Source organism: Erithacus rubecula (genome assembly GCF_903797595.1).
Source record: "Erithacus rubecula genome assembly, chromosome: 5".
Classification (NCBI taxonomy): Eukaryota; Metazoa; Chordata; class Aves; order Passeriformes; family Muscicapidae; genus Erithacus; species Erithacus rubecula.
This window is the reverse complement of record NC_136687.1, coordinates 48,597,158-48,622,736: the sequence shown is the minus strand read 5'-3', so window position 1 is coordinate 48,622,736 and position 25,579 is coordinate 48,597,158. Positions and strand designations below refer to the sequence as shown.

General features: G+C 38.9%; 1 protein-coding gene across 7 annotated transcripts in view; it reads left to right on the top strand.

Moving 5' to 3' along the window:
• Nucleotides 1-301: 301 nt before the first annotated feature.
• The window catches only part of RAP1GDS1 (Rap1 GTPase-GDP dissociation stimulator 1), an 89,311-nt gene continuing 64,033 nt past the window's right edge, over nucleotides 302-25,579 (top strand). For 4 of the 7 annotated variants that reach the window (XM_079307083.1, XM_079307081.1, XM_079307082.1 and 1 more), the window contains exon 1: nucleotides 302-604. In XM_079307083.1, coding sequence (XP_079163209.1) covers nucleotides 601-604 — 4 coding nt within the window. In that variant the 5' untranslated portion in view covers nucleotides 302-600. The remainder of the gene's footprint in view (nucleotides 605-25,579) is intronic. The other 3 variants (XM_079307085.1, XM_079307086.1, XM_079307084.1) reach the window with 2 other exon arrangements.

Below are 25,579 nucleotides of genomic sequence, written 5' to 3'. Positions count from 1 at the left end.
TATCATTCAATATGAACTTGGCGAGCGCCGTGTTTAAACCACCGCGCGTTCCTCGCGGGCCGAGGCACGGCGCACAGCGGGGATGTGCGGAGATGTGCGGGGAGGAGTGGAGATGTACAGGGATGTACAGGGATGTGCGGGGAGCACCACGCTCTCCCGCCCTCCCGCTCTCCCCCCGGCCCCGCAGCCGCCCCAGGCCCGGCGGGCGGCCCCACCCCAGCCTGTAACAAAGGAGGCCCGAGGGGCGGCAGGCGCGGCTGAGAGCGGGCCCGCCCCGCGCCGCCTCCTCCCCGGCCGGGGGCGCTGCCGCCGGCCCCGCGCCGCCTCCTCCCTCGCTCCCTGCGCGGCTCCCGCCCTTCCCCGGCGGCGGCGGCTCGGTGCGGCCGGGCGGGCTGTGGGCCGGGCGGGCCGTCGGGCGGGGTGTCTCCGGCCGTGCCCGGATGTGCTGCCCTGACTCATAGCCCGCCGCACGCAGGCTCCGCGCCGCGCCCGCTCCGCGCACACGCCTCCCGCGCCTCCCTCCGCGCCGGCGGAGAGGCGGCGGCTGCAGGAGCAGCAGCAGCAGCAGGAGGCGGAGGAGGAGGAGGCCGCGGCGGCACCATGGGTAAGTCGCCCCAGCCCCGCGCTGTGCAGCCCCGCCGCCGCCCCTCTGCCCCCGGAGGCCGCCGCCCGCTCGGCTCCGGCGGTGTAACTTTGCCGGGCGGAGGTTCGGAGCTCTGCCGAGCCCCTCGGCCCCTGCCCGGCCCCTGCCCGGCCCCTGCGGCGCAAAGTTTCCGCCGCCGCTGCGCCGCCCGCGCCCGCCCGCGGAGCTCCCGCCCGGCAGCGGCGGAGCCGGCGCTGCCCTCGGGCTGGGGGAAAGATCAACTCCCCGGGTGCCGAGGGGGGCTCCGGGCACGGAGTTATGTAAGGCACCCCCAGGACGCTTTCCCAGTTACTGTTTGCATAATGGAGATAAATTGGGGCAGTGCGTTTAGATTGTTTTATAATCTCTGCTCATTGTTTGAGGAAGACAAGGGTCCTCGTATTTCTCGGTCTTTTAAAGCGTTAATCGTGCCTAGGAACGCAGCCATATTACCTCTCCCTTTTTGTATTACGATTATAAATTAAATATAAATAAATTATAAATTAAGTAGTTTCACGCTGATTGACACTTGTACGGAGTGCCCAGCCGATGCCCCACGAGTCCGGGAAGCATGGTATTTGGGTTTTCTTTACAGAGCTGCTGCTGAATTGCTCTTGCCTTCTCCACCTCATCCTCTTGCACAAAGCTACAGCTCTCCCGGTATGAAGCAGCCACCATAAAGCAGATTTTCCAGAAATCTGGCTGTAATGTAGATGCTAGGGATGGGTAGGAGGTGCCCACGTTGTGCTGCCAAACGTGATGGTGGGATCAGAGCTGCAGGTCCAGAGGGTGAGGAGCTCACGGCTCACACCCGGGCTGAGGAGGTGGCAGCCCCTGAATTCAGCTCGGGGATTCGACAGAAGCGCTTCCTGTGGCCTTAGGTATATCAGTAGTTTCTTTGCAGATCACATGCATCTTTCACTTTTAACTAGAAGTTTCCACGGAAGGAAGCTGTTGCCGTGCCTCAGTTTTTCTGGTTGTGAAATGAGATTGAACGTGTATTTAACTCCTTTAAAGCAGTGGAAAACCTTTGGAATAGCTAGAATTAGAAGCTGCCAGGGTTAGACATGAGGAATAACTGTCAGATTTCGTCAGAGTTAGGTTAAACTCTAACAATGTAGTGAAGATCACATGAGGGTTGAAAAGGCAATATATTAATAATATCAAAATTTAGCTTGCCTGTGCTTCTTCTCTCCATTCACAAAGTCAGACTATTAATCTCATAATTCTGGTTTAAGTCTAGTTATTTTGGCTTCCAGAAATAATAACTTCAGGGCATCAGCTAAAACTTGCTCAGAAAAGCTGATGCAGAATGAGCACATCACTCCTTTTTAGAGGAAACTACACCTCAGTTGCAGGCAAGTTTGTAAACAGCTTGAGAATCTGCTACAAAATCTTGCTGCAAAAGTAAGAGTAGTTATTGTTTTTGGGAAGACTGAAATAACTTGCCTATAGACTCTGTCAGCACCTGTCCATAATTGCCCAGAGAGATTGCTTGTGAAAATGCCGAGGAAGGGGTTTTTTTTGAGCTTTTTCTATTCTTCACGTATAAGGGTCTGATTCCATTGTCTCTAAAATCTAAGCAGCCTCTGCAGCAGCTCTCATGAGTGGCAAAGATTGAAATCAGTTTCACCTTGGCTGACAACTGTGATGACTTTTCATGTCTAAGATCTACGTTTATGCTTTTACAGTCAATGCAGTAAATTCCCTCATTCAACTTATAGCTTTCTTTTTGGTAACATGTAGCATAAAAACTGAAAATCCTTAGGATTAAATCAAGGATGAATTTGTTCTTCCAGTGGCTTTTATATCTTTCCAGAAATCATGCTCAACAAACAAGTGTTTGTGGCAGAGAGTGCAGTGATATCTTACATTGAAACATATGGTCTTTTCAGTATTTATGGAGGCTGGTGTAGTATTAACTGGTTTGTATACTAAAGATGTAGCATGGAAGCCCAAGCAGATAGATTCTAAGTCGAATAAAAAGATTTCTGTAGTTAAAAATACTTTTGCATACGTGGATCTACCTTATCTTCACTGTATAGAAATTCTGCTGCACTGTTTCTATGTGTGTGCTCCTATGAAGACATTACCATGGCAGTTGCTTTCTTCTGAATGGTTGCTCTCTCCTCTCACTAACACAGGTTCTTTCCAAAAATTGTAACTTCTGTTGCTTGCTTTTGTAGTTTGTAAAGCTGTGTCTGAGTAGAGTTTGAACACTATTCAACTTTTGGCTTTGAGAGGTAGGCGGCCTTAAGCAGAGCTGGCAGTAGAGAACTTTCAATGCTTTAGGTAATGTGTGCACCACCACTACTTTATTTCTGTTGTTATAAAAGCATTTACAAGGCTTTAACTTTTCAGTTACTAGTGTAATGCTTCAGTTTCACAATGAATGGTTCCTTAGTAAATTCTTGTTTTTTACCTTGAAAAACACAACTGGTAAACTCCTGCAATCACACTGTATCCAAGAAAATCTTCCTATTTTAGGGCAGTGACCTATGATGTTTATTATAAGCAGGCTGCAATTATTCCTTGGATGTATAGGAACTCTTTTGCAATTTAACCACTCAGCAGTAATCCATTGAGCTCAAGAGATTGAAAAACACCACGTGTTAGAGTTTGTATGCAGAATAGGAATACAGGATACAATTGTTTTCATGGCACCTATCACTTTGTTTGAAGTGTCTGTTACAGTGTGTAATAGTGAAAGCTCCTAAAAATATTCTTCCATTTTGAGAGTCCTTGTCTTCTTAGCAGGAAATGGAAGGCAGCCTCTGCTCAGACTTAGGTGTTTAGTTGGGCAACAAACTGCATAAGCAGCCTGCTGGGCTCTCTTTACAATACCTAGCATTAGAGGCTCAGTGACAAAATATGTAAGATTCAAAGTCTGCAACGTAGGTGGATTTGTTTTAGTATGTCCACTTAGTTGTCAGAACAAAGATTTATATTACTGCTCTTCTCCCAGATATACTCAATTTTCTCTCCCACTTTCCCTGAAGAATTAGCACATGCTACCAGCCTGGTGGTTGTGAAACACTGAATTCAAACTGAACCACAGAGCAGGGTGTAACAAACCATCTTCAGGATGATGGCTCATGAAATAGATGAGGCAGGAGGATGCAAAACTTCAGGCGTGGCTGTGTTCAGTATTACATTTGGGAAGATAGAGTAGACCAACCTCCTTTTGATAAAAAAAAATGTAATCTGTAGCTTCAGATGTTACAAAGAAAAAATAATGGGAAAAGATCTTCCATCTTTAGCTCTTTTGCTAGTTTTCTTACATGAAATGAAATCTGACAAGAGTTATGTCAATTGCACACAAACATAATTTGTAATTCCATTAAAGTTTTTGTTAAAACAATGAGACTTCTAACACCACCAGCATATTAGTTTTAGCCACCAGAATATGCCAGTTTAAGCCAGTATAAAGGGCTGTTACCATTTTTGAAAAAATGAGGCTGCTTTTGGTAAAAGCCTTCTCTTTAAAACAAGCAGAGAAGAAACTGCTTTTAGAGTGCATCTCTTGCTTCAGTAATATTCCTTGAAATGTGGTTTTAAAGCAGCCAGAAGGGTTAGGTTACTTCTGACTGACCTTCCTCAATGAATAACTGTTCCTGTGATCAGGACAGTATTTGTGATCTTCTGCTGCTATGTGAGACTGAGACTAACCAATTTTGTCTTTAGCTTTAGGTGAAAGGCTTCACTCACAAGTATGTTTCCTGAGAACAGAAGATTCAGAGTTAGTGTCAGAAGTCTGTGAGGAACGTCTGGCTTTCTGTAACATCAAACTGAAAGAGGAAAGGGCAGAACAGCTGAAACCTGAAGGAAACAAAAGCAGTAATAATGAAAATGAGAAAGGTACCAAGACAAGAATAGAAGGGAACAAAAATCCCTTAAGGGAGATGCATGAAGGGAGAGAAATACTAGAACTAAGGATGGATGAATAGAACAACAGAGGACAGAAAGAGGAGGAAGAAAGAGAAGGAGTTCTACGCTGTCCCTCCCCCAAAAATAAAGAAAATAGCTAGGATAGTGTAAATAAAATCAGGTTATTATTGCTTTCAGTTTTTTCAAAGTCCTAATTGTATGCTGCTGACAGTCTTTGAGAAGACTCGTTGTAGTGTTCCATCTTTGTCAAATAAAGCTGAATTATTTCTGGAAGTTCTCAGAATTTAATTTTATATAAATATATAAAACAAAAAGTATGTGTTCAAATAAAAGGGAAAATAATGTCATTACTGTTTAACAGAAGAGAAGACTGTGGAGATTCTTTTGTGGCATCTGTCAAGGAGGTTGGTTGTTATCCCTTCTTAACTCTGTGACAGGATGAAGTTCATGTTTTAGGATAACAAAGGGACATTAGATGGTGACCTAGTTACTTATGTAAGAGAAAACCCACTTTTCACTGCTGACTGGTCCACCTGGGTCTGTTCACATGCTGTGCTCGAGAAAATGAGCATTCCTGCTGTCTTGATACTGTTAAAAGCATTAAGTTTCAGATGCTAACTTGTTTCCAGATTAAAATAGATTAGGAACTACATCTAAGCTTCTGGAAATTAGGTGTCTTGAAATGTTAATATGTGTTCTCCAGCTAATGGAGAAGTTTTTCTAATGGCAGTTTGAATTTTAATTAGACAAGAAGCTTTTCCTTGGAAGGGATTTTATAAGTAGCAGCTTTCACTGCAAGGACAATCTCCCAGGGCCTCTTTTTCTTAAATATGGTATAGAAAATTGTTTCTGTTTAGATTTTATTATAATGGCAATCAAATGAAATTTGTTTTGGTAGAGTAAAATGGTAGTTAAAAGCCATGTATTTTGTTGAAGTTCCTTTTAGTGTAAAAACACAGCTGATGTATATTAGAATTTATGTGTGCTCCAGATATGCCTAATATAATTTGTAAACCCTCTGGAACAAGTGGCTGTGGTTCAAGGAGTCTCAAAGCTGTGCACAGAGCCTGGCAACGTTTGTTCAGCCTGAAAACTGCACGGCTCTGGCTTAGAGAGATTTGAAGTTGTGCAGAAACCCTGGTGATCTCACATGGTTCTTAAGCTATAGTTCAAGTAGATTACAAAGTTGGCACATGCCCAGAAGAATTTGTCAAATCTATAAACCAGATAACTGCTGTTCATTTTATCTCCAGCTAGAAGACAGAATTTAGTGCAGGATGCTTTGGGACTTGCAAATAATTACATTATGCCTTAACTGTACAAGTGTACAGTGTGCACAGGCAAGGCATGTGTCTTAGAATATCTTTGACCTGAAGCACTTTGAGATACAGCTCCACAAATTATGATTAGAAATGTCAGGGAAAAAATGAATGTATGTCTGAAGTAGTTAAAATTAAAAGTATTCATAAATTGACAGCATGGATGCAGGTATGAAGTTGTGTTAAAATTTTCAGTTTAATATAAATTAAATGCTCTCATGATTTCTATTTCCAGGTCAGACAAATGTATTATAAAAAACACATTTAGACATTTAAAAATCAGGGGAAATACAAGAGTGTGATTTAAAAACATTTTAAAGGACGTTTTTTTAGTGATCCACTTCAACAGTAGGTCCCATTTCCTTCATATTTACCAGCTCATACAAACTTACTGGCTCCTAGTTATGTATTGTAGGAACATCTGAGGCATTTGTCAGTTCTGACCTTTATCAAAACACTGAGCTATTCATTTTGTTAGTGATAACTCAGGGAGGTTCATGAAAGTTAATCAGGGCTTGAATTCAACAGTCGGTTCCATCTATTGATACTTAGTAGCCTGATGGACACAATGATGTTGAAGACATATACAAAATTTATGTATAAGTTTTTTGTTGACCCTTCCTATCAGTTGACTCAGGTTTGACAAGTCTTTTCAGTTAATCAAGTACTTAAATTCACATGGTGAATGGCAGCCTTTCTTTCAGATTTCCTGTCTATGCTCTTCAAATGTATTGGGAGTAAGACTGGACAGAGATGGAGGCTGAGAAGACTGGGATTGAAGGAGGAAAGCAGCTAAGCATTATAGGATGGATGATGTGATGAGGATTGAACAAAATCCTTTATAAATTTGTCAGGGCTGCCAGTGAGCCTGTGGGGAACAGACCTGTGTTTGGGAGACCTGTGGTAGTCTTGAGTTCCTGTTTCCACTGTCAGCTGCCTGTACATTTATGGCCTTCATGATGTGCTAGCATGGAGCATCAGGACACAAAACCTAACCTGCATTTGAAAACCCTGTCCTTATTGCCTTCTTTACCTTTCAGTAATTGCTTTTACCTCTAGAATACATCAGTCCAGAAAGAACACCATGTACAACAAAGTACTCACCTTTCTCTCATCCTGCCTTCTGTACATAAGAGGTCTATACTGGGAAGAGAGCTCTTTGCTCAGCACTTGACAAACACTGTTCTACCCCTTTTGCCCTTAATTATACCCAGGCTGGGAACTAAAATTGATTAATTCTGTGAATGGAAACTGAAAATGCTGCTAGTCTAGGTCTTTTACAGAAACATCAAAATCAGACAACATGAACATCTGCAAACCTTTGCAGTCTCTGGGGTGAGTGGAGAGTTTGGCTGGGAAGCTCTGCCTGTTGTTGAGGGTGCCTTGCTCTCCAGAAGCTGGGAACTCCTCTTGGAAGCATATTTAGAAATGTGTCCTGTCTTTGTGTTGGATATGAGAGTCCAGTGACATTATTTAGACTATTCTAACTTTCCCAGCCTTAAATGCAACCTTAAAACTATGTGCCACTAATTACAGGAGCAGTAGCATAGCTTCTCCTTGCTTTAGCCTTGCTAAGTTCATTCCTGTTTCCCTTTCCTGTGGAGAAATCCCATCATGTTGTCAACAGCACCCAGTACCCTGCAGGCAAAGCTTGAATCCAGTACTGCCAAATAGCTGCTTTTGCTACATGAAGGCTTTGGAACGATTCCTTAAATCAAAATGCTGTTTTATCTTGACAGCAGGAACAAAGCATGGGAAGAGAAAAGGGTTTTAAAACCAAAGTGGGATTGTACGCATCTTTCTTATCTAAATCTTCCCTGTCCACAGAATGTTTAACTTGCCCCTCCTGGGCCTTTGGAGGAGCTGACTGAAGTCAGTTTTCTGAGTCTGCTGTATTGGTGATAGCACCTTGTGTATCTGCCCACTTCCTTCAGCAGTCCTTCAGTGTGCACTCTGAACATCCCTGCATCACTGGTCATGGTAGAGCTCTGTTGTTTAAATACCTAAGACACTCTGCCTAAACTTCAGTGACAAGTTCAGGGGAAATACAGTGGGTGAGTGTGACCAACAAGAGGAGTGGCAGCAGCACTGTAACAGATATGAGGCATTTTCACGTTTGCTGTTCTCTCTCTTTTTCCTTCTCCCTCAAGTGACTGGGAGCCACAATTTTTCCTCCTTCCTCTTCCTGGCTTGTGTTGAACTGATTTTAGGATCAGGGTGTTGTTTTGTGGGAGGAAAAAAAGGACAACCAGAACAGTAAACCAGTCTGTGAGCACATTTGTTGTAAAAATGTCTGGTTCGATGAAATGAATTTAGAAATCCACTAATACACTTTATAAAAATACAAAATTGCTGTAATCCTGCAAAGCTTGTCAGGCTTTCTTACCCATTTCTCTGCAAAGCTCAGGGAGAATATATAGACGTGCTGGCCGCTGCCATATGGAATTACAGGAAAAGCAGGGAAGCATTGGTGATTGAGAGAAAAAGCAAGAACATGTACATAAGGAGCTGCTGGCAGGAATCAAACAAGTTTTGGGGGCAAGAGGGTTGGCTCTCTTTCACCCTTTTGCAATGAAAATCTCATCACCCATTTACAGCAAGACAGTGCCTCAATTGAATCAAAGATAGTCATCAATACATTTATGTGCCCAAAATACAGTGCACACTTTTCAGGCAAAGCCCACGTATCTCTATCTGGTGTTACAATGTATTAATTCAATTCTTTTCTAGTTTGCCTAATACTCTTTTTTTACTCTTTGTCCTTTCTTTTCACAGCTTTCCTATTCTTTCAGACTTCTTTATTTTATTGCCCAGTTTTCTATATCTTCTTCTTCCAGTTACCTATTCTTTTCCATCTTCCCTCCTATCTCACATTTTCTCCTCATCAGGTTCTTTATTAGTTAAATACATGACAATTTCTTTTACCATATTTCCTTTTCACCATCTTTGTTAGGGAGAGAATTTAAAAACTGATCCTCAGCTTTGTAATTTCAAGAGCTTTGAAGTGTTTGGGTTGTTGGTTTTTTTGGTTTTTTTTTTTTCTTTTTAATGTTCTTCTCTTTGGTTACATATCAAGTTATTTGGAACCATCTTAAAATCATGGTTCAGTTCTGCTTAATCTACAGTAGGTGACAATGTATCTTGTAGGAAAGAAATTGTACAGAATTGAGCCCTATTTATGTAAATGCTATTTGTTCAGCATTCTTGCACCTCCACAAAGCCCACACTGGGCACTACTGAAGTCATTGGGCTCCTGCTTTTTTGACTTGGCTGTGCTGCAGTTTAAACTGTCCTGTTTTGGTGAAAGCATGTAAAATGGCATAGGTCACTCCACCCTTTCATGGCATAGTAATATTGGCTCCCCAGTTTATGCAGCTGGGGGAGGAATGCAGACATTGGACTGATTCTGACCATCAGAAGCACTCCAACATGTATTCTATTCCTTGATGTGGTGCTGTGCTAATACATAGCCTCTGAAGGAGCTTGCTAAATGAAGAGAGCTGCATTTGATGATGGAGAAAACCATTTAGTAAACTTGATTTTTCTTTCAAATTGATGGAATTCTGTAGTTTATATAATTTGTTATATCAAAGAAGAAACCAATTTAACATGGAGATCATCATGTCAGAACATCCTCCTGTAAAAGGAACAGTAAGCACAGTGCCATAAGCTATTAATTTACATACAGTGACCTTTGTTCTGTCTTGTAGCAGCATAGAGAAAAAGGAAATGTTGCATTTTCAGAATGAAATTCACTTTGTAGCCATTAGGTGATGGCTTTTGATGCTTTCTGATATTCCCAGAAGATGATAGGATTTTCTCTTTGCAGGACTTTTACATGTTATGCTTCCAGTCACACATACATTAGTCTGGATGCCTACAAGGCCAGAATGATGGAAACAAACAAAAAGCAATTCATTTGATTTCTTTGGAATGCAGCGTCATCCCAGACGTGATCTGAAGTGTTTGCTTATCTTTATGAAGGTTATAACTTCTCCCTTTTCAAGGTATCACAGTTCTTTTTTCTGCTGTTGAGAACAAGGTAGAATTTGAGAACTTCTCACTCAGTCTCTGGAAGAAACTGATAGAGCTCTCTTGTGAACATAAGATCTGAGTTCAGTGCATGCATCCAGCTCAAAACAGATGGCTGGAGAGAGAAATGCCCTAGATAATGCAGCACTTCAGTTAAGCAAGGGGTGGCCTGTTTTACGTTTCCCTTTTTTCTTTAAATTGATATTAAATAGGTTTTCTGATAAAAAGCAACAGCTGTGAAATACTGGATTGTTGTTTTTAGTCTACTTTTAGCTCTTCAGCTTCTGAACAGTTTTCTGTACTTCAGTGATCACAACAGTAAGGTATCTCTAGGAAGTGAGCATACCTAGCAACTATTTAAACTGCTTTATTTCTAAAATCAGAAGTTGTTATCAACAGAAGAGCATCTTTGGCTGTACATAAAGAACTTGCTGGATTTTTGAAAGCTAATCAATAGGCACATTTTAAAAATGACTTAGTTTTGGCAGGTTTTTTGAAACACAAGATTTTTCTGCTTGACCCTTTTTTATTTTTTAAAAAAATATATAGATGAGACTATTTTTTTTTCTTATCACCAGAAGTTTGGTTTTTGCAGTCCAAAATATGCTGAGGAGCCTGCTTCCACATTAAGATTAGACTCTGTTTGGGTAGAGATGTAAATCTGAGATCAAGGAGTAGATATCAAACTCAAAAATTCTTGTAATGGCCTGATTTTTAAATTTCTTTTAGCTCCCTGACTTCTTGCAAAAGCAGCTTTATAACATAAAGGCCTCTTCTGAGTTTGGTCACAATTTAGAATAAAAATATTTATGTTTTAGCAGTATTTTTTTTAACACTCACCTGTCAGGATCTCAAAGAGCAACCAAAAGGGGCTTTGGTATCCACTGTGGTGGTGTGTTTATGTAACAGATTCTGGACCACTGGGCTTTGGTCATGTAGCACCTGTTGGTGTTGGACTTTGGTCACCTGCTAACTTTCCAAGACTCTGTTCAGGTTTAGAAGCCCAGTTCTGCTTGTTTAGGTGAGCATATTATTCTGTTCTGTGTCTGAGGAACTAATTTGTTCTCAGACTTCAGCATGTCATCTGAATCTTTTCATTCTAGATGTTTCTGCTGCTTTGTCTAATATAATCTAAGGGTAATGTAAAATCATCAGACAAAAAAGTGTGTTTGCTTTGACATGAAAGATCTGCATGCTCAACTCAGCTTATAAAGAGGCATTGAGGCATTAATTTAATGAAAGTAAAACTTATATTCAGTGCTGAGACACGACTTCTTTAAATTGAATACAGAAAACTCTATCAAATGACAGGTTTACGTGTGTTGGAGGCTTAAGTGTCACTTTATTGCAGTGCCTTCAATGACCTGGTTGCTGAGCATTTAGAAAAGGTAATCTCTTGAAACCAGCTTTGCTGCTGAAACCTCAGTGTAGTCAGATTATAGCCTCAGTTCCCCATTGCCCTGTATTATGCATAAAGAGAATGCAGATTTGATTTAAGATGGTATTTGGGTCCAAATTATAGATTCTAGATTCTGCCTGAGCAGAAGAATATTACCAAAGGATAATGGGTAGTTAAGTGATGCACAATAAAATGATGCCCATAGTGCCTTCATGTTGGAGATGACTTGTCAAAGTTTCATCTTTAAATACTCATCAATGTTTGGTAGAATTAATGGCTTTATGATCTACAGACAGGGAGTTTTTTGCAGTGACTCACATGTATAAGCCAGAAAAAGTTGCAGATGTTTAGTACACTGGAGAATTTATGGCACAGGGGAATTAGTTGTATTCTCAAATGACAAGTCTGTTCAGTGTATCATGTTGTCAGGTAAAGATGAGAAAATTTGACTTTTTGTGTATTAGAGAGAAAATGTAGACATGCCAGCAAAGGATGACAAACAGCTGCTGAAAAGAGAACTCAGCTCTGTCTTTAAAAAAATGTCCTCTGAAGAACTATCTATAAACATTAATTTATCTGAATAACCTTCTAATTGCAAATGTGAAGATATTGTTTAATTGCATAAAAAATAAAGCAGGTAAATAGAACAAAACTTAAATTTAGCCCCCTCTCATCTGTTTTTTATAAAAAAGGGGAAAAAACAAGATCAAGACAGTGGATTGTAAAAAATTGGCTTTCTTTCTACTCCCATTCTTGTGCAGCATTTAAACTTAACATATTGCAAAAGGTTGGGATTGACCCAGATGAGGAAATAGAAATTAAGTGAAAACTAGTTTTTACCTTGACCTGTGAAATGTGAAAATAAACAGGTAACGTAACAAATGAAAGGCAGGCCATGCAAAAGAATATATTGGTTTGATACATGTGAAAACATTTGCTCCTAAAATGTGATTTTTCTAGTGTGACATTGTGTCATTAATAGAGATTTCAAAATGCAGAATGTGTCACAATGACAGCTAGAGGTTAACTCAGCATTTTCAAAGGCCTGTGTTCAGACCAAAACTCTTTATTCACTTCAAAATAGAAAGTTCCTAGGTATTATTTCATTATATATGCATCACCTCCTAACAGTTAATAAAGTGTGAGGTTCCTAACTGCTTGTTTTAGTAGGAATGTGGAGACTTAATATACTTTTGCTGCTCTACTAGTAAAGAGTTCACAAAATAGCCTCTGTGGTACTTCTGTTCCATTTGTGTCATGTGTACTGTCATCTCTCAAACTCTGAGGGGTTCTTTTAAAACCCAAACTCACATCTTTAATGCATTCTTTTTCCCTTCAAAGTTACAAATAATTAATAAACTTTCCTCAATATTAAAATTTTGTAACAGAAATCAAGCCTCATTCAAACTCCTTTTATTTTACCTTTATAACTGGAGACCACAGTGAAAGGGAGTCCATCTTCCCTGTTCTTCCAAGTTGTACTTAGACCATTCTGGGGTAATAGGAGGGACTTAGCAAGTCAAGCTGATTTTGTGTTATAGTGACCAAGTTGCTTTTTCATAGTAGTAAGATCTAGTTTGTATGTTATTTCACAATCACAGTCTGTCTTCATATATATGGGAGTTCAAGCAGCACCAATACTGTGTACACTGTTGAGTAAATATCATAATAAATGAATCATAATAAAAATCTCATCCTAAAAATTGACATTTTTAGCAAGTGAAATAAGTTTAGATGTAAAAGGAATACTTTTTACTTGTGTTTGAGACCTTTACTTCCTGTGCCCCAAGCTGCTCCCTGTCTTGTAGAGCAAAAGAATACTTAACCTGTTTAGAAAGAAAAAGAAAATATTTATTAAATGAAAGTTAGATAGGAGGAATGGTCAGATGAGGAATTTTCCCATCTGTGCTCTGCTAATTTTTAGAAGGACCAAGCAGTGACATTTGTGACACAGCAAAACTTAGGCATACCTGCATATCCTACTTGGAGACACTGTGAAACAATGAAAGTATTTTGAAATGAAATTTGAAACAGGTTAATGGAATCATAGAAGAAATACAGAACCATGGTTTGGAAGGATTTTAGTTGAACCAGGTCAGCTATGACTTAGTGCAGCTGCTGCTAGAAGCCTGTGTAGTTTCTGTAACGTCCCTTCAGGTGGTTCCAGGCTTCCCCCTTACCTCCCTTTGCCAGACTAAAGAGACCTCCAAGCCCTTACACATCATGAGTCGTGGGAACATGACCATTTTAATAGTTCTGCCCAGCTTTACAGCATCCTTCATCTGGGACATACAGAACCAGACTTAGACTTGTGGGAGAGACAAATCCTTGCAGGCATCAAGCAGAGCCTGCATGTGCCGGTCACGCTCCTAATGCAACCATTGTGCAGTTTGCTTTGTTTGCTTTGGGAACATGCTGCTGCCCCGTGTCTGACTTGGCATCTCCTGTAGCCCCTGGGTCTTTACAACAGTGTGTTCCCAGCCTGCCATGGTGCTTGGGCTTATTCTGCCCTAGCTGCAGAACTTGACACTTTCCCCTGTTGAACTTAAGGAAATTTCTGTTGATCCAGTTCCCAGGTTACTGAACAGTGCCTCTGGATTGCTCTTTGGTATGCCAGCTTTTTCTCCAAATTCAGTGGTTTGCAAAGGTTACAAGTGTGTATCTGCCTTTAGGCTATAGTGGTTTCAAGCACAAACGGCATATCAAAATCTACTCTTCAGCCAGTCTGAATAGGGCTGGCAGATTTAAGTCTGACTTGATAATATGTAAAGCAATGATGAGCCCTTCATAACTGTGACTCCAGGAAAATTAAAATTTATTTCTTTATTATCTGTATAATACAATATTTCTTTATTAAGGATAGTTAAAGTCTGTACACTTGAAAAACTGTGTGTGAGTGTTGGTTGCTTACTGCAAGTAACTGTGCCTTGCACTGAGCACAGTTACAAATAAAAACAAGTTAATGCAAGTGGGTAGAGGATGGCAAACCTTCGTTACACAACCAAGAGTTAATTCTGCAGAATCTCACTGGGGATGAAAGGTGGATTATCAGGTGTAGCCTAAATAAGATTTCAGCTCTTTCTGTGCTACATTACTTATTTAGCTAATGAGAAATGCTTTCAGGTTGACTTGCAGCAGCAATTAATGGGGAGCCAGTGGGTCCAGATCTCACATTCTCATGAAAGCCCTACTGAGCTCCTGCCCTGTCTACATGTTGTTGATGTAATCTTTTTGGATTTTAGAAACAGCACTGAAAGCTATGATTCTGTGACATGACCATGTTCCTTTCCAGCCAAGCAAGGGAGAGTGCATACCTTGAGCCTTCTCTGACATGAGATATGATGAGCCAGAACATGTACTTACAAGCTCTCCTGAGTCCCACACTTTAGTCATATCCACAGTCTCTGTCATGGGTCATATCTGTATTAATTAGAAAGGTAAAAGCCTCTACCCAAATTAGGTTCATTTATCCCAACACATTGTGGTTTTACTTGTGAACTATTACAATTTTTTTTTTTTTTTTTTTTTTTTTTTTTTATTGGTAATAATTTTTAGCAACCTGGAGGAAAAGGAAGCTTTTCCAAGATAGATGAATCTATCCTTCCAAAGTTACATGGTAGCATCTTCCAGTTTTTATCCTTCTAGAGCACCTATGGTGTTGATCTGTAGGACAATCAAAAGTTCTGCTCAGCTAGATCAGAGGATAGTTCCTTTAGACAAAGGCATTTAATACTTCTCTAGTGGGACATAACTGGACTGTTTTGCAGAGATTATCACAGAAGACAAACTTCAGTATAAAAGGGTGGTAGTGACCAGGTGTGTTTTCTGGGATATTTTAGGTTTTTCAGCACTAGTACTTTTTAGTTCCCTCTGTCTGGGCTTTCCTGTACCCTTTTCTATGGAGGAGTCAGGCTCTGGTTACAAAGTGCTGATATGGAGTGGGGGAGTGCTTAGTCTGAGAAGGTCTGATACCTACATGAGATATAGAAGGAGCTAAGCATGTCCTTGTGCTGGATTTATAGCAGATTTGAAATTATCAGTAGTAACCAAACTGCTATTCATGGTGCCCAGCTGATTGGTTCAAAGGCACCTGAGGAAAGAAAGATTTCTCATGTAATGTTCTTATAGCTGAATTATCAATTTTCCTGATAAATACTGCTTTAAGGATTAGTTGCTTACTGCATTAATTAATAGCATTCAATTACATTCCATATGATGCTTTTATGTGTTAATAAAATGGAGAGGAAGAATATTTCACCTTATTATAGGTGAAGTATAATAATAATGCAATATATTATATATATAATATATAAAATATAATAAAATATAGGTAAAATGTGAAAATTTATAATAAACATTTTTATTTTTATATGCAGCTTCTGTGAATAAATAGGATATGGCCAGCAACAAAGCTGCTTTGCTCTGTGCCTGCTGATACAAAACCATCCTTTTTTTAAAATTAATTTCATTAAAAAATCAGCATATCTACGCTAGTTAAAATTGACAACAGCTTTTGGTTTGCATAATCCACACATTTGCTCCATGAAATGTCTCTAAGCTTTGCCCCATAAAGTGTGACAACTTCTGAACTATTGTTTTCTCTACTTCCCATTTCTTCCACTTTCAAAGGAATTATAATAGCGAACAAAAAGTTTCAGGATAAAGAAAACAACCACAAAACTTACTAGGAGAGAGATTCTTTCCTCAACTGTGATCCCTTTGTGGCTGGTATCTGTGGGAGTTCTATATGCTGAACAGAGGAATTTCCTTGGTGTAAACACTGTAAACAAAGGGTATAGAAAGGACTGTGCTGTTCCTTAATGTTGGTGCAAGATGCAAGTGGAGGATGGCCTAGGGCACATTGTTGAAGTTTTTCAGACTATTGAGAGACCATTGCAAAGATTTTTAGTGCCTCTTGACCCTTTACCAGTCCATAAATAAGGCCACTCAGTTATACCAAAGGCTGCAATATCCTTTTTTCATGCAGGAGCTGGTCAGGAATTGCCTCAAATTGTGCTGGATTTTGACTTCTGTTCTGTGTGTCTTCCTTCTGAAGTATCACTGCTTCTTTCATTCCTATTGGCAAGAGGACTGGCAGGTGATCAATAGCTCACTCCTCCTATGAGTCTGTAATAAATAAATACCATGAATATCCTGGAATACTGCTGTGGCAGTTTCTCCATAGATGCCTGATCAGGGGCAGACTGCATTTCACATATGCTCTGAATTCTAGGTGCTGGTTTCCAAACCTGAGCCAAGAGTTCTGGCTGTGTAAATAAAAAGTACTTGGAGAGTCCAGAATAGGATGAACTACCAAGCTCAGCAGGAAATCACCCTTAATTAATATGCATGCCATTTTCTGATCAGCATGATTTCTGCCTTAAGCCCTGGGCTCAAAATTATTTCTTAGAGCTGGATGCCTGCATGTTTTCTAAGACAGATTGAAACATTTTTCTTTTCAAATGCAAACGAAGGAAGAGGCACAAGTGAGTTACCAACTTTGCCTTCCTTGGGACAGGCACGTGTTTATGCAGGAAAGAGCTCCAAAGTCCAAGCTTTTTCTCTGCCTGAAATTGAAGCAGTATCTTCAAACCAGTCAGGATATAAGAACCAGTAGTGATATGTGTTCATAGTGTGTTAGATAAGGCATATTTTTTAAAGGTGAAGAGTTTTAGTTCCAGCAGTTTTTTCTCTGACTTCTAATTTGTTTTATTTTATGCAATGACTGATTAATATAGAATTATAGAATTGTTTGGGTTGGAAGGGACATCAAAGATCATCTAGTTCCAAGCACTCTGCCATGGGCAGGGACACTTTTCATTAGAACCAGTTGCTCAAGCCCTACCCAATATAAAATATGTCTCAACAGAAGAAGTGAGAGGTGTTTCAGTCCTCATATGAAAAATACAAAAATCTGATTTGATTATGTTTTGGAGAAATTTTGTTTAAATCCTTTTGGGCAGAGGATAGCATTTGGTTTGTTTTCACATTCACTTTAATGTGCAAAAGGCACTTCCACATTTTTGCCATGTGCTTTGTGCTGGATTCTTTCTCCCAATAATTCCTCTGTTGCCTGTGTGTGCAAGGCACATTGGAAGCAGGGCCTAGAAGAGCCATACCCTCAGAGATACCAATAAGAATAATATATGAATTTGGTTAAGGAGCTGCTTGAGAGAGCTAAGAGAGCTCTGGATTTGGGCTTAAGCTAAATGCATGTGAAACTTTAAAGGAAAAAAATGTAGTATCTTTCCAGGATCTGATATCTGGTAAAAGAGTCCATGAGAGGTAGGCTTCCTGCAGTTATCTATGCATATAAACTTGACTTTTTTTTTTCATCCCCTGTGATTTAAGGATCAGTCAAGATATTCATGGTCATCAGAGGGATAAATGTCTGAGCATACAATGGGCATTCTTGATTTGGGGACACAGAATGTGCAACTGTATTCAGTGAGCACAGATCCTTGCATCCCTTGTGGAATGTATCTCAAGGACTTGTTTGTGCTTCCCATCTGCCCTTCATCCTTGAGACCTGCAGATTGTGTGCAGAACCTGACCCTTTCAGTTTCTGTCAATATGGCTCTTTACCTAGTCTGAGAGATGGTTATTAAGCAGTGAAAGCAAAGCACTCCTCCACACAGTCAGATCCTGCTTGTGGGGGAAGCAAATGACTTGCAAGTTCATCTAGTGAGTGGCAATTTGCAGAATTTTTTTGTCTTTGAAAGATACATTTCTTTTGGAAAAGAAGTCTTGCTTGCCTTTTTTATTGAGTTTCCTGTAAATATGTATCTCTTGGGAGCATTTCAGTTGTTTTTGGGATGTTGCCCAAGCACATTTGATTGAATGGGGGATTAATAGTTTAATTAAGAGTATTGAGATCTAAGACATAGAAAGTAGCCATTTCTTTTGAAGATTTTCCCCCCGATTTCTGCTGTCTCTCCAAAACCATGTTTTCAGTGCATACCTATTGCATCATCTCACTTATTCAAATGTTTATTGCAGTTTTTTTGAAGTATTACTTGAGGACTGTAACATTTGGATTGTGATTTACCCAGCTGTGCCCATGTACTGTAATGTGCTGCCTCAGAACATCAGTATCATGTTTACTGCATTGTCACTCTTGTATGAATTTTACTAAAAAAAGCTCTTAAAGGCTGTGCAGAAGTTAATGATCACTTGTAACTACAGCAGTCATGCATAATGCTAGTGGGTTTTGTGGAAATCTTTATTTAAAATAGGGCTATATTGAGCAGTTTGTGCACCATTTTAATTTTACCATCTGATTCTGCAGTTTTATGTCAGTCTTACACGAAGACTCAGTTGAATCATTTTCCTTTAGAGGGGATCTGAGCTGATCCTACCACTGCAGTGTTTTTATTGATGCTCTGCATCCTAGGTGAAGATAAATAACTGCATTAATAGGCAACTATTTATCACTAAAGGGATTAACCACAGATATCTGCTAATCTTAGTAATACAGGTTTAAAGCCATACATGATATATATAAAAGCAAACTGAAACCTCTAGAGTACATTTTGGCCCTAAAAGCTTATAGATGAATGATGCTGACAAAGTAGCCTTCAATTTGTGATATGTGGGTACCACAACCTGCCTCCAAAGTGCATATTGTTGATTTTGGGCCATTTTAGTAATTTTTGCAAAACAATAAATTGAAGGATTAGTGGCATTTAACCAGCCAAGAAGCAGAGATTTCCAAAACTGACTTGGTTTCCTCTGTATCCTTCACTGACATTAGAGAATAGTAAAAGCCTTTTTCTCAAAGGCATGAGAAGATTGTCATGCATCTATTGGCCCTTCCGTGGTTAAAGGGATTTTTTTTTTTTATTACAGGTCTTAAGAGTTGTGTATTTAGGTGGAAAGGTGCATTTTTATTTGATTGTCTTTCCTGCTCTGATTTTCTCCCTGGGACAAAAATGCTTTGGTGAAAGTAATGTTAGGTAGGATACTACAGGCAAACAAGTACTTAGTATCATAAGAGTCTTTGATTGTAAAACATTTGTAAATAAAAGGGTTTAGAGGCACTAATTAGACTTGCAACTAATCTGTTTCTAAGAAACTTTCACTGAAAACAGTAACACAAATGGCAGGTCACTTCCATTAGGAACTTACTTGTACACGCTCATCAAAGTCAAACAGTGTATCTTCAGGGTTAAAAGCTTTCAAGCATGGTTTATAATTATCATGCAGCTTGTAATTAAATATAGGGACTTTCTGGGTAATTTTGAAGAAAAATAAATAAAACCAAATTAAATGCAAATTTTGAAGTCCCTCTGAGAACAGCATAAATCACTATTAAGATTTCATATCTAAGGTATATATATCCTTTGGAGCATCATTGTGAATTCCCCCAGTCTGACAAGATGCAGAGGCTGCAATTCAGCCTTCTGCTGGGATAGAGAACTGGAAGAAAACTGTGTGTTTCCATAAAAAGAGAGCTGCAGGGATGAGTGTAGTAGATCAGCTGGTTTAGGATATGTATCTTGTCAAGAAGGAAAATGGAACTTGCATGAATGTTGTTGCATAACAGAATGCCTTATGTCTTTTTAATTAGGAGCTGCTAAGCTAATTTACTTGATACCCTTTAAAATTTGTTTCATTTTATATTTATATTTCTGTGTTACATGCGAAAGAATAGAATAATGACCTTTATAATTATATCAGGGTAATTACTTACTTTCCTTGCTGAGATTTCATTGAACTGTGTTGTGTGAGCCCCCAGGCATTGCAATATCTGGTCTCTGTTTTGTGTTGGACGTCAGAGGTTTCTCACAGAGCTGACATGCAAAGGGGACTCTTTCAGCCCCAGATACTGTAGTAGTAGCTGCCACAGAAAAACTCAAGTTGATAGCTGGACCAGGACGAAATGGTTTGCTAGAGTGTATGATCAACCTTGAATTTCAGATGAGCAGCTTGAAGACCCAACAAACAAGACAGTTTCTTTGCCTGGAAAAGGACTGGGAAATTCAAGTTATTATCTTATAAAAATGTAAGATCTCAGACCAGAATTATAAAAGCAGATTCTATAAATTATTTCTTTCAATTGCATCTTCATTTAAGGTGCCAAGACAACTTTAAAAACATAGCATTAAACAAAACAAAAATATAGCACACAGAATATGTGTAGAAACATTGTTATGTTCTATGATATATAATAGTCCTTCCTTAAATCCTTGTAGCTTTTCCTAATTTAGTCTCTATTTTCCAGTGCTCAGATCTATTTTATTTTCTGTAGTAGATTATTCTTTGGGTTCTGATCATATGTTATAACTTTGAAGATTGGAGCAGCTAGTTTTAATTAAGTCCAAAGTAAAGAATTGAAAGAGATGCCAAAGCGAAGGTCTTTCTACTCGGATCCTTTCCAAAACTTCATTTGGTTGAATTGTCCACAATTTAATTAAAACAACAGTAAAAATAATCTACATTTTTGCAAGTTTATTCCCTTTATTATCTCATTGTATGTCAAGACCTTAGAGTTTATACAGATGTGCAAGACTACTCAGTTACCCATCAATAAACAGTGACAGAAACTGACCCTTACCTGTATAGTGAGTGCTTATCCTTCAGAGATTTAAGATACAAACTGATATCCTTAATTAACGATTTAATACTTGATTCAGTTAAAAGATGTTGAGGGATAGGATTGAGGAAAAAGCGTTTCTAAACCACTTCTTGTAGCTGAAATAGCATTTTTGTCTGACTGGATTTCTTGCATCCCAGGCAATTGATCCTTGAGCTGAGAGTCTGGTGGACCATTCAGTGTGGTTTCACCTGTCCCTTTTGGCTCAGTATTATGCAGAAGTGGGTAACCAACATCACCCCTGCAAGACTTGCAATACAAATTTGAATATAAATTACAGTGTGAAATTTATTTTTCTGTATTAAATACACATCTTTTGCCACAATGTTGAGAGAATAAATCTAGAAGTGATTTTGGCACTAAAAGATATAGGGATAATATACACTGAGAATAGTCTCCATCTGCTGCTGAAGTCTCTCTCATTGCCCAGAGTGGTTTCTGGGATTTCTTTCCCTTTGAAGATTTTTTCCAGTGAACATTTCTTTAACTTGCTGTCTCCTGAGACTTCAGCTCCCTGTCCTCTATTCCCATTCTGTTTGCTCTGAGCAGGTTGAGCAGATTCTTACTGTGTTTGCATTTTTACGAAAACCAGGCACCAAGTTTTCACTTTCACTTTGCCTAATAAGGAACTTGGAGCAGCAGTAGACTGAACAATCCTAAATGTTAGAAAAAAAGGTATAACCCAAGCAACACCCCAAAGCAAAACCTCAGCAGTTGACTTTCAAGGTTAGTTTCAAGATTGCACACAAGTAAACTTGTTAGAACCTAGCCATCTGTATACTATTAGGTGCATATTTGACAAAAAAAAGGTAAATAAAAAAGCTGTCAAATGACTCTTCAGCATTCAAACAGCTTAAAAGCTCTTTGTGTGGTAATGTTGGCACAGTTCCTAAGTGACCAGATGGCATTTTATTAACAGCCAACAGGACAAGGGCTGAGATTTTGTTTCTTAACTTACTATTTTTGAAACGCTTGTAGAGGATGTGTCAGAAAGCTTGATGTGCTTTCATACTATGCAAAATTACACATATACCTTCCCCTAATGTGAGGATGGAGACTGCTTCAGAGGTTGTCATTTCTGTAAGTTAGATAAGAGAGTTATGAGATGTAGGGTAATTTAGGTATCGCTACTTTTTAGTGAATTTCAGAAAGGTGTTTTTATATATATAGTTTATGTGTATATAAAAAGCATATTGGAGAACTTAGAAACAGGCTTTCTGATAAATAGACTTAAATAATGTGTTTTATAAAAAAGAACAAAAACTACCCAAGTATTTGAAAATACTTGATTTCTGATATCAGTAACCACTGATATTAATGATGTCAGATTTCCATTTAAATATTCTGGTAAACATATTAAAACCATGTGAATTTATGTGACTCCTTTTCTGGCATCATCATGGATTTATTTATTGTCAATAAGAAATACCTGAAAACTGAGAATCTCCATTGTCTCCAGTAAATCATGGAATGACAATTAGTCCTACAGGGAATAGCTGAGGAACCTGAGGTTGTTCAGTCTGGAGAAAAGAATGGTTAGAGGAGACCATGTCACTTTCTGCAGCTCCCTGAAAGGAGATTGTAGCAAGGGGGCATTGGCCTCTTCTCCCAGGTAACTGAGACAAGAAGAAATGACCTCAAGTTGTGCTGGGGAGACTCAGGTTGGATATTAGGAAATAATATCCTGGTTTCTTCACTGAAAGCAGGAAAAGGTTCCCCAGAGAAGTGGTAAAGTCACCATCCCTGGAAGTTTTAAAAAAAATTAGTAGATGTGGCACTTTTTCAGTATGTTCTAACACCATAGTGTTCAGTCAAAGGGTCAATGATCTTGGAGGTCTTCTCCAGTATTTAAGAGCCCATGATTGTATGACCTTCAAACCAGACAGCTTAAAAGGAAAAAAACAAAATCTGTAGCGCTCTGTGGACTCATGGTTCACCCTGTCCCTTTCAGGTGCTTCCTTTCCATATTTAAAGTTTTCAGGGAACTCATGATAGCTAGAAAACAGCTGTGTAGTCAGAGATTAGTATTTCATAACATCTGAAAGAAGAACACTGATGTGACATAGAATCAGAGCTAGCAATACCAATTTTGAACCTGGGTATCTTACCCAGACAAAATTCTTGCTGCTGATGATGAAAGATGTGCCTGAGGGCTTTATACAGAATCAAATCCTGTATTTGTTCAGTAACTCAAGCTGGTATAAGCACAGTTATGACAGATATTGCACCATGTATTGTACAGTTGATAATGGACTTGGTTGCAGAGGGTAGACCAAAGACCAGAACGGGAGCTCATTGAAGTCAAAGAGAATTTTTCTTAGTACTGGGACTTTGTATCCTCAGCTTTGTATTATTGGTTTTTATTTGTTTGTTTGTTTGCTTTATTTTTAGACTCAGTAAGAAGAAAAGTAATTTTAACTTGTTTATTGAGAAAGCTAACAGGAGAGTAAGCTGATTAAATTGATTAGGAATGTCTATTTTAAGTCTAAATTGTTGTCCTGCATTATAACAGCCTACAAAAGTCCACTCAGACCAACTTGTAGCATTACATATGTGGTATTTTGTTGGCTAATAAGCTATATTTTGTACAGAATTTTGAAAAAGTACAGAGGATTGGCAGCCTTGTTAAAGTATGACACGAAAGAAATCAGTGTTTGAAGATAGTAAGGGAAATAATTTAATGAAAAATTAAAAAGCTCTTTAGAAAAGTGTTTTATTTGCATGTGTAATGTCTAGGTTGGCATTTGTAGTCAGGTAATTTGAGTCACATTAGGATCAAGACTTCTAGAGCAGGTACAGTCAGAAAAGGTTAGACACTAGTGTAGGCAAAGATCATCGCAAAGAAAAGATAAAGCTGGAAAAGCTTGATATGTTTAGTTTTAAATGTGTTGTTTCTAGACTGTACTGTTTGGGTAGTTTAATTTTCTTCTGTTGTTTTCTGGCACCTGCTCTCTGTTTTTGCTGTCATGACTTGACAAAGTGACTCTTGCTTGCTAGATTAAAAGTGCTTCAGGCAGAAATCATCTGGAAGAGCAGAAAAAAAAATAAGACCAAGGAACGTAATAAACCACTTAAAATAAATCAAAAAAGAGCCAGTAGAGAGCTGCAAGCCCTGCTAGCTGCATGTATGCACGTGCATAGACACATGCAGCTTCTCTTCTATACTGCTCCATATGGTTGTATGTAATACAGCATTCTAGGGAATAATAGATTTGGTTAGTATTAAGGTTACTCCTATTTTTCCAAGATCCTATTTCAGTCATTTACTTACTCTTCAGGAAGAGCTATATTCTATTCCAGCTGTCTGCTTTAGGCTGTCCATTTTACTTTGCTTGATGAGTTTTTGCTTTAGCATGAGCAAGAAACTGGTTTGGACTATTGTCTGAGGTAACAGTAGTCATTTAAGATACTATTTTGGTCCTGGTTTTTTTTCCCCCACTATTTTTTTTTCATTCTGTACATAGGGCGGACAGTAGTCTGGAATGATCTAATGGAGGACACCTTCTCTTGCCTTTTATGTTGCAGTTCTTTGAAGCCATGTCATAAACTGAGGAGGGGTGGGCATGTATACAGAAGCATTTACAATTGAATGTTCCCGAAAAGAACTACATCCCCTTCTGCCCCATGTCATACCTGACACTTTCTTGATACCTGCCCATGATGTGTTGTGGTCTGCTTTGTAGAAGTGCTGAGTGTAATCTGTACCTGCATCTGAAAACTCCTGAACAATCCAGAGTATGCAGTAATTCTGGAACCTGAAAATCTCATTTTGAAAACCCCTCTTCCCACACAGATGCTTTTGCCCTAAATTTCCAGTTCTCCTGTTCACTTACACAATGCATTGCTTCCCTTGTACTTTATAAATAAGTAATCTGAAAGCAAGCACATTTGTATCTTTGAAGCATGATGATGTAATGGTGGTAACTTTATAATTGCCAGCGATCCTTCATCTTTTAGTAGCACCTGGTACTACTAAATAAAAGGAGAACCAGTTGCTAAGAAGGACAATATAATAAAAAGACATTCAGCTGTTCTTTGACAGAACATTTGTCCTGAAAGAGAGGTGTCCCTTGGATAAAGCAGTATTCTTCATGTGTACACATCTTGGCATGCACTGTATTGTATAGTAAATATTTTAAATGGTGAAATATATGTGGGTTGATTTAATTCTGGAACTTTTTGTGTTTACAACCATTTTGATAATGTGACTCAGTGAAGATCAGGCACCTGGAGAAAAAAAGCTATATGAAAATACAATGTACAAATGCAAATGCAGCCTTGTCAATTAAATTGTGATTCTTTACAAATTGGTAGCCATCTTGATGTTTTTTTCAACTACTACTAGTGATAGAGAACCAGAAAAGATCTTTCCATAAACTGAGAACCAAATTATTTGAAATAATTTCTTTTATTATTAGCTGATTTTTAAATTAAATTTATCCACTACAGACTCCCTTTATCAGCCAATTTTCTGTTAAAGGAAAGAAATCTATTCCATTCCTCTAAGATTAGTTTTAAGCAAAATCTTTTAGGGCTTTTTTGTAAAGCAGTGGAGTTATGTTGATTTCACTGAATTTTGATCCGTTTCTTTAGACCTTAAGATAATTCCAGATCTGCAATATTTAATTATGAAATACAAATACAAATACTTAAATCTGTACCATGTTTTCCTAGGAAAGAGAAAAAATGTCTTCCAAGGTTCTGCAAAATGTTCTGAAATGTCA